Here is a 10,554-nt window from a genome sequence, read left to right on the forward strand (position 1 = left end):
TGACGAAACTTGTGATATTAAACATAGCCAAGGCCCACGCTCTGCCTCGCAAACTCGCAGATATTCCAAGTGTCAAAGTGGAAACAACTATGCTCAGTCTGATACTAGGAGACAATCTGATTGTGGAGATAGTTACGCTCAGAGCAATACGAAAAATAGACAGTTTGATGGCAGAGAAAGTAGCGCTCAATTTGATTGTAGAAATGGAAACTCACATACTCAAAGAGATACGAAAACTAGACAAGCTGATGGAGAGAATCCTAACTCTCAGTCTAACTGTCGAAATGGTATCCCACATACTCAATCAAATGCTACCAGTATTGAATCTTGTAGAAAGAGCACACAGTCTGACTGTAGAAAGAACACTGGTGCCTTATCAGGAAGCAATCCTAACACTAATGGATAAGAGAATCCTAACTCTCAGTCTAACTGTCGAAATGGTATCCCACATACTCAATCGAATGCTAATAGTATTGAATCTTGTAGAAAGAGCACACAGTCTGACTGTAGAAAGAACACTGGTGCCTTATCAGGAAGCAATCCTAACACTAATGGATATGAAGGACCTTGCCAGAATTCTAATGGATATGCCAATGATTCTAATCGGGCAATGCGAACCAGTTGTGAACAAGGCATTGTCCGAAACAAAGATGGGATAGAATATGCCAACAAAGTTACCAAAGGAGCCAACGAATACCACAGAAAAGCTGAAAACCATGGATATGTTCAAAGAAATGATGTTGGAAACGAAAGAGACACAAATGGCACATATGAATACTTCAATGGGGAATGTAGCAATGGATACAACAGCCAATGTATTAACGATTATACTAATTACAAATCCAATGGTGAATATGCCCAAAGCAATAGTCAATATGTTCTTCATGTGGAATCTAGTGAACTCTCCAGCCAAGCTGGAAGAAATGCTTATGGAAACAAATGCAACGAATATGGTCAAAACAAATACAGTGAATATGCCGATCAATCCAGTGAACATATCCCAAACAAAGGCAGCAATAGTGGATTTGTCAGAACTAATGGCAAAGACTATACCAAATCTAGTTATGACAAAGATAGCCATGGGAAATCTAGTCGTGAATATGACCACAAATCTAGCAGCAAAGAAGATTACTGTAATGGTAAGGCAAGCTGTTATGAGAAGGAATATAATGGGAAATCTAGTAACGAATATACAGACAAAAAATCCAGTGGCAACCAATTTCCACACAGATCTAGCAATATTGATGAATATACACAATCTAAAAGTGTTGACGAATATGCACAATCAAATGGAAACGCGCATTATAAAGAGAACAACGCTAACACCAATGTTCGGGAGGATAAAAGCTATATCAATAGCTGTAACAATGTTGAGAAAGATTCCAGTAGCAATGTTAAGAGAGGTAAAGACTATACCAATGGCTGTAACAATGTGGATAAAAGCAGCACTAATGAAACTAGTAACAACAATGGGATTAGTAACAGCAATGGAATTAGTAATAATGGAATCTGTAACAACAATGGATCTAGTAACAATGGGACCAATAACAGCAATGGAACCAGTACTAGGAATGGAATCAGCAACAGCAATGGAAATAGTCATAATGGAGTAAATAACAGCAATGGAATCAGTCACAATGGGACCAGTAACAGCAATGGAACGTCCAACCACCGAGACTACCTGAATACCAACTCCAAAGACTACCGTAGTTCTTCCAGTCCTTCCAACTCTAGCGGGAGTAATTCGAACAAGGAAAACTACGGTAGCCGTTCCAGCAGAGACTACGGTAGCCCTCACTATTACTATAACGGCAATGGGTACCATCAGTATGGACGAGGCCATGGGAGTCTGCATTCGAGTCGGACCAATAGCTATGACGATTTGAAGACTAATGAGAGGTGAGTGGGTTTGGTCTTTAGATAAGGTTCGTTCTTGGAACGTTCTTTCTTCTCTCTTCGATGTCGATAAGATCTTAGCAGTTACTGTTCCTTTCATATTCTTGAGAGTTCATTGCATCGGTCTTTATATTAATTAGACTTTCTTTATCATGGACTTCTGGGCTTTCAACATAAAGACGAGTGTCATGATAAAGCAAGTCTAATTAAAGGTACAGTTCATTTTATCAAAAATCAAAACTCTATACATAGCCAGCCTAGTCAGCTTGGTTGGTAGCGCATCTGCCTTGTAATCGCTGTGCCGATTCGATTCCCGCCCGGGGCGGATTTTATCCTAAACGGATAAGGTTCGTTCTCGGAAAGGCTGGCTTTCTCCTATCCTGTCTTCCTTCTCTCTTCGATTTCGGGACGATGAGACCTTAGCAGTTACAGACGATAAGACCTTAGCAGTTACAGACGATAAGACCTTAGCAGTTACAGACGATAAGACCTTAGCAGTTACAGACGATAAGACCTTAGCAGTTACAGACGATAAGACCTTAGCAGTTACAGACGATAAGACCTTAGCAGTTACAGACGATAAGACCTTAGCAGTTACAGACGATAAGACCTTAGCAGTTACAGACGATAAGACCTTAGCAGTTACAGACGATAAGACCTTAGCAGTTACAGACGATAAGACCTTAGCAGTTACAGACGATAAGACCTTAGCAGTTACAGACGATAAGACCTTAGCAGTTACAGACGATAAGACCTTAGCAGTTACAGACGATAAGACCTTAGCAGTTACAGACGATAAGACCTTAGCAGTTACAGACGATAAGACCTTAGCAGTTACAGACGATAAGACCTTAGCAGTTACAGACGATAAGACCTTAGCAGTTACAGACGATAAGACCTTAGCAGTTACAGACGATAAGACCTTAGCAGTTACAGACGATAAGACCTTAGCAGTTACAGACGATAAGACCTTAGCAGTTACAGACGATAAGACCTTAGCAGTTACAGACGATAAGACCTTAGCAGTTACAGACGATAAGACCTTAGCAGTTACAGACGATAAGACCTTAGCAGTTACAGACGATAAGACCTTAGCAGTTACAGACGATAAGACCTTAGCAGTTACAGACGATAAGACCTTAGCAGTTACAGACGATAAGACCTTAGCAGTTACAGACGATAAGACCTTAGCAGTTACAGACGATAAGACCTTAGCAGTTACAGACGATAAGACCTTAGCAGTTACAGACGATAAGACCTTAGCAGTTACAGACGATAAGACCTTAGCAGTTACAGACGATAAGACCTTAGCAGTTACAGACGATAAGACCTTAGCAGTTACAGACGATAAGACCTTAGCAGTTACAGACGATAAGACCTTAGCAGTTACAGACGATAAGACCTTAGCAGTTACAGACGATAAGACCTTAGCAGTTACAGACGATAAGACCTTAGCAGTTACAGACGATAAGACCTTAGCAGTTACAGACGATAAGACCTTAGCAGTTACAGACGATAAGACCTTAGCAGTTACAGACGATAAGACCTTAGCAGTTACAGACGATAAGACCTTAGCAGTTACAGACGATAAGACCTTAGCAGTTACAGACGATAAGACCTTAGCAGTTACAGACGATAAGACCTTAGCAGTTACAGACGATAAGACCTTAGCAGTTACAGACGATAAGACCTTAGCAGTTACAGACGATAAGACCTTAGCAGTTACAGACGATAAGACCTTAGCAGTTACAGACGATAAGACCTTAGCAGTTACAGACGATAAGACCTTAGCAGTTACAGACGATAAGACCTTAGCAGTTACAGACGATAAGACCTTAGCAGTTACAGACGATAAGACCTTAGCAGTTACAGACGATAAGACCTTAGCAGTTACAGACGATAAGACCTTAGCAGTTACAGACGATAAGACCTTAGCAGTTACAGACGATAAGACCTTAGCAGTTACAGACGATAAGACCTTAGCAGTTACAGACGATAAGACCTTAGCAGTTACAGACGATAAGACCTTAGCAGTTACAGACGATAAGACCTTAGCAGTTACAGACGATAAGACCTTAGCAGTTACAGACGATAAGACCTTAGCAGTTACAGACGATAAGACCTTAGCAGTTACAGACGATAAGACCTTAGCAGTTACAGACGATAAGACCTTAGCAGTTACAGACGATAAGACCTTAGCAGTTACAGACGATAAGACCTTAGCAGTTACAGACGATAAGACCTTAGCAGTTACAGACGATAAGACCTTAGCAGTTACAGACGATAAGACCTTAGCAGTTACAGACGATAAGACCTTAGCAGTTACAGACGATAAGACCTTAGCAGTTACAGACGATAAGACCTTAGCAGTTACAGACGATAAGACCTTAGCAGTTACAGACGATAAGACCTTAGCAGTTACAGACGATAAGACCTTAGCAGTTACAGACGATAAGACCTTAGCAGTTACAGACGATAAGACCTTAGCAGTTACAGACGATAAGACCTTAGCAGTTACAGACGATAAGACCTTAGCAGTTACAGACGATAAGACCTTAGCAGTTACAGACGATAAGACCTTAGCAGTTACAGACGATAAGACCTTAGCAGTTACAGACGATAAGACCTTAGCAGTTACAGACGATAAGACCTTAGCAGTTACAGACGATAAGACCTTAGCAGTTACAGACGATAAGACCTTAGCAGTTACAGACGATAAGACCTTAGCAGTTACAGACGATAAGACCTTAGCAGTTACAGACGATAAGACCTTAGCAGTTACAGACGATAAGACCTTAGCAGTTACAGACGATAAGACCTTAGCAGTTACAGACGATAAGACCTTAGCAGTTACAGACGATAAGACCTTAGCAGTTACAGACGATAAGACCTTAGCAGTTACAGACGATAAGACCTTAGCAGTTACAGACGATAAGACCTTAGCAGTTACAGACGATAAGACCTTAGCAGTTACAGACGATAAGACCTTAGCAGTTACAGACGATAAGACCTTAGCAGTTACAGACGATAAGACCTTAGCAGTTACAGACGATAAGACCTTAGCAGTTACAGACGATAAGACCTTAGCAGTTACAGACGATAAGACCTTAGCAGTTACAGACGATAAGACCTTAGCAGTTACAGACGATAAGACCTTAGCAGTTACAGACGATAAGACCTTAGCAGTTACAGACGATAAGACCTTAGCAGTTACAGACGATAAGACCTTAGCAGTTACAGACGATAAGACCTTAGCAGTTACAGACGATAAGACCTTAGCAGTTACAGACGATAAGACCTTAGCAGTTACAGACGATAAGACCTTAGCAGTTACAGACGATAAGACCTTAGCAGTTACAGACGATAAGACCTTAGCAGTTACAGACGATAAGACCTTAGCAGTTACAGACGATAAGACCTTAGCAGTTACAGACGATAAGACCTTAGCAGTTACAGACGATAAGACCTTAGCAGTTACAGACGATAAGACCTTAGCAGTTACAGACGATAAGACCTTAGCAGTTACAGACGATAAGACCTTAGCAGTTACAGACGATAAGACCTTAGCAGTTACAGACGATAAGACCTTAGCAGTTACAGACGATAAGACCTTAGCAGTTACAGACGATAAGACCTTAGCAGTTACAGACGATAAGACCTTAGCAGTTACAGACGATAAGACCTTAGCAGTTACAGACGATAAGACCTTAGCAGTTACAGACGATAAGACCTTAGCAGTTACAGACGATAAGACCTTAGCAGTTACAGACGATAAGACCTTAGCAGTTACAGACGATAAGACCTTAGCAGTTACAGACGATAAGACCTTAGCAGTTACAGACGATAAGACCTTAGCAGTTACAGACGATAAGACCTTAGCAGTTACAGACGATAAGACCTTAGCAGTTACAGACGATAAGACCTTAGCAGTTACAGACGATAAGACCTTAGCAGTTACAGACGATAAGACCTTAGCAGTTACAGACGATAAGACCTTAGCAGTTACAGACGATAAGACCTTAGCAGTTACAGACGATAAGACCTTAGCAGTTACAGACGATAAGACCTTAGCAGTTACAGACGATAAGACCTTAGCAGTTACAGACGATAAGACCTTAGCAGTTACAGACGATAAGACCTTAGCAGTTACAGACGATAAGACCTTAGCAGTTACAGACGATAAGACCTTAGCAGTTACAGACGATAAGACCTTAGCAGTTACAGACGATAAGACCTTAGCAGTTACAGACGATAAGACCTTAGCAGTTACAGACGATAAGACCTTAGCAGTTACAGACGATAAGACCTTAGCAGTTACAGACGATAAGACCTTAGCAGTTACAGACGATAAGACCTTAGCAGTTACAGACGATAAGACCTTAGCAGTTACAGACGATAAGACCTTAGCAGTTACAGACGATAAGACCTTAGCAGTTACAGACGATAAGACCTTAGCAGTTACAGACGATAAGACCTTAGCAGTTACAGACGATAAGACCTTAGCAGTTACAGACGATAAGACCTTAGCAGTTACAGACGATAAGACCTTAGCAGTTACAGACGATAAGACCTTAGCAGTTACAGACGATAAGACCTTAGCAGTTACAGACGATAAGACCTTAGCAGTTACAGACGATAAGACCTTAGCAGTTACAGACGATAAGACCTTAGCAGTTACAGACGATAAGACCTTAGCAGTTACAGACGATAAGACCTTAGCAGTTACAGACGATAAGACCTTAGCAGTTACAGACGATAAGACCTTAGCAGTTACAGACGATAAGACCTTAGCAGTTACAGACGATAAGACCTTAGCAGTTACAGACGATAAGACCTTAGCAGTTACAGACGATAAGACCTTAGCAGTTACAGACGATAAGACCTTAGCAGTTACAGACGATAAGACCTTAGCAGTTACAGACGATAAGACCTTAGCAGTTACAGACGATAAGACCTTAGCAGTTACAGACGATAAGACCTTAGCAGTTACAGACGATAAGACCTTAGCAGTTACAGACGATAAGACCTTAGCAGTTACAGACGATAAGACCTTAGCAGTTACAGACGATAAGACCTTAGCAGTTACAGACGATAAGACCTTAGCAGTTACAGACGATAAGACCTTAGCAGTTACAGACGATAAGACCTTAGCAGTTACAGACGATAAGACCTTAGCAGTTACAGACGATAAGACCTTAGCAGTTACAGACGATAAGACCTTAGCAGTTACAGACGATAAGACCTTAGCAGTTACAGACGATAAGACCTTAGCAGTTACAGACGATAAGACCTTAGCAGTTACAGACGATAAGACCTTAGCAGTTACAGACGATAAGACCTTAGCAGTTACAGACGATAAGACCTTAGCAGTTACAGACGATAAGACCTTAGCAGTTACAGACGATAAGACCTTAGCAGTTACAGACGATAAGACCTTAGCAGTTACAGACGATAAGACCTTAGCAGTTACAGACGATAAGACCTTAGCAGTTACAGACGATAAGACCTTAGCAGTTACAGACGATAAGACCTTAGCAGTTACAGACGATAAGACCTTAGCAGTTACAGACGATAAGACCTTAGCAGTTACAGACGATAAGACCTTAGCAGTTACAGACGATAAGACCTTAGCAGTTACAGACGATAAGACCTTAGCAGTTACAGACGATAAGACCTTAGCAGTTACAGACGATAAGACCTTAGCAGTTACAGACGATAAGACCTTAGCAGTTACAGACGATAAGACCTTAGCAGTTACAGACGATAAGACCTTAGCAGTTACAGACGATAAGACCTTAGCAGTTACAGACGATAAGACCTTAGCAGTTACAGACGATAAGACCTTAGCAGTTACAGACGATAAGACCTTAGCAGTTACAGACGATAAGACCTTAGCAGTTACAGACGATAAGACCTTAGCAGTTACAGACGATAAGACCTTAGCAGTTACAGACGATAAGACCTTAGCAGTTACAGACGATAAGACCTTAGCAGTTACAGACGATAAGACCTTAGCAGTTACAGACGATAAGACCTTAGCAGTTACAGACGATAAGACCTTAGCAGTTACAGACGATAAGACCTTAGCAGTTACAGACGATAAGACCTTAGCAGTTACAGACGATAAGACCTTAGCAGTTACAGACGATAAGACCTTAGCAGTTACAGACGATAAGACCTTAGCAGTTACAGACGATAAGACCTTAGCAGTTACAGACGATAAGACCTTAGCAGTTACAGACGATAAGACCTTAGCAGTTACAGACGATAAGACCTTAGCAGTTACAGACGATAAGACCTTAGCAGTTACAGACGATAAGACCTTAGCAGTTACAGACGATAAGACCTTAGCAGTTACAGACGATAAGACCTTAGCAGTTACAGACGATAAGACCTTAGCAGTTACAGACGATAAGACCTTAGCAGTTACAGACGATAAGACCTTAGCAGTTACAGACGATAAGACCTTAGCAGTTACAGACGATAAGACCTTAGCAGTTACAGACGATAAGACCTTAGCAGTTACAGACGATAAGACCTTAGCAGTTACAGACGATAAGACCTTAGCAGTTACAGACGATAAGACCTTAGCAGTTACAGACGATAAGACCTTAGCAGTTACAGACGATAAGACCTTAGCAGTTACAGACGATAAGACCTTAGCAGTTACAGACGATAAGACCTTAGCAGTTACAGACGATAAGACCTTAGCAGTTACAGACGATAAGACCTTAGCAGTTACAGACGATAAGACCTTAGCAGTTACAGACGATAAGACCTTAGCAGTTACAGACGATAAGACCTTAGCAGTTACAGACGATAAGACCTTAGCAGTTACAGACGATAAGACCTTAGCAGTTACAGACGATAAGACCTTAGCAGTTACAGACGATAAGACCTTAGCAGTTACAGACGATAAGACCTTAGCAGTTACAGACGATAAGACCTTAGCAGTTACAGACGATAAGACCTTAGCAGTTACAGACGATAAGACCTTAGCAGTTACAGACGATAAGACCTTAGCAGTTACAGACGATAAGACCTTAGCAGTTACAGACGATAAGACCTTAGCAGTTACAGACGATAAGACCTTAGCAGTTACAGACGATAAGACCTTAGCAGTTACAGACGATAAGACCTTAGCAGTTACAGACGATAAGACCTTAGCAGTTACAGACGATAAGACCTTAGCAGTTACAGACGATAAGACCTTAGCAGTTACAGACGATAAGACCTTAGCAGTTACAGACGATAAGACCTTAGCAGTTACAGACGATAAGACCTTAGCAGTTACAGACGATAAGACCTTAGCAGTTACAGACGATAAGACCTTAGCAGTTACAGACGATAAGACCTTAGCAGTTACAGACGATAAGACCTTAGCAGTTACAGACGATAAGACCTTAGCAGTTACAGACGATAAGACCTTAGCAGTTACAGACGATAAGACCTTAGCAGTTACAGACGATAAGACCTTAGCAGTTACAGACGATAAGACCTTAGCAGTTACAGACGATAAGACCTTAGCAGTTACAGACGATAAGACCTTAGCAGTTACAGACGATAAGACCTTAGCAGTTACAGACGATAAGACCTTAGCAGTTACAGACGATAAGACCTTAGCAGTTACAGACGATAAGACCTTAGCAGTTACAGACGATAAGACCTTAGCAGTTACAGACGATAAGACCTTAGCAGTTACAGACGATAAGACCTTAGCAGTTACAGACGATAAGACCTTAGCAGTTACAGACGATAAGACCTTAGCAGTTACAGACGATAAGACCTTAGCAGTTACAGACGATAAGACCTTAGCAGTTACAGACGATAAGACCTTAGCAGTTACAGACGATAAGACCTTAGCAGTTACAGACGATAAGACCTTAGCAGTTACAGACGATAAGACCTTAGCAGTTACAGACGATAAGACCTTAGCAGTTACAGACGATAAGACCTTAGCAGTTACAGACGATAAGACCTTAGCAGTTACAGACGATAAGACCTTAGCAGTTACAGACGATAAGACCTTAGCAGTTACAGACGATAAGACCTTAGCAGTTACAGACGATAAGACCTTAGCAGTTACAGACGATAAGACCTTAGCAGTTACAGACGATAAGACCTTAGCAGTTACAGACGATAAGACCTTAGCAGTTACAGACGATAAGACCTTAGCAGTTACAGACGATAAGACCTTAGCAGTTACAGACGATAAGACCTTAGCAGTTACAGACGATAAGACCTTAGCAGTTACAGACGATAAGACCTTAGCAGTTACAGACGATAAGACCTTAGCAGTTACAGACGATAAGACCTTATCTTGTAGAAAGAGCACACAGTCTGACTGTAGAAAGAACACTGGTGCCTTATCAGGAAGCAATCCTAACACTAATGGATATGAAGGACCTTGCCAGAATTCTAATGGATATGCCAATGATTCTAATCGGGCAATGCGAACCAGTTGTGAACAAGGCATTGTCCGAAACAAAGATGGGATAGAATATGCCAACAAAGTTACCAAAGGAGCCAACGAATACCACAGAAAAGCTGAAAACCATGGATATGTTCAAAGAAATGATGTTGGAAACGAAAGAGACACAAATGGCACATATGAATACTTCAATGGGGAATGTAGCAATGGATACAACAGCCAATGTA

The 10,554-nt window shown here is 41.2% G+C and overlaps 1 protein-coding gene across 1 annotated transcript; it reads left to right on the forward strand.

The window, feature by feature from the left end:
* Positions 1-89: 89 nt before the first annotated feature.
* LOC103523786 (putative uncharacterized protein DDB_G0282133) lies at positions 90-1,899 on the forward strand (the record flags this gene model as incomplete). Its single annotated transcript, XM_008488804.1, has 2 exons — positions 90-440; positions 575-1,899. Coding segments are annotated over exons 1-2 (1,676 nt in total), but the record flags the coding sequence as incomplete, so codon positions are not given.
* Positions 1,900-10,554: the final 8,655 nt, after the last annotated feature.

The sequence above is a fragment of the Diaphorina citri genome, unplaced genomic scaffold, assembly GCF_000475195.1.
Source record: "Diaphorina citri unplaced genomic scaffold, Diaci psyllid genome assembly version 1.1 scaffold40801, whole genome shotgun sequence".
Taxonomy (NCBI): domain Eukaryota; kingdom Metazoa; phylum Arthropoda; class Insecta; order Hemiptera; family Psyllidae; genus Diaphorina; species Diaphorina citri.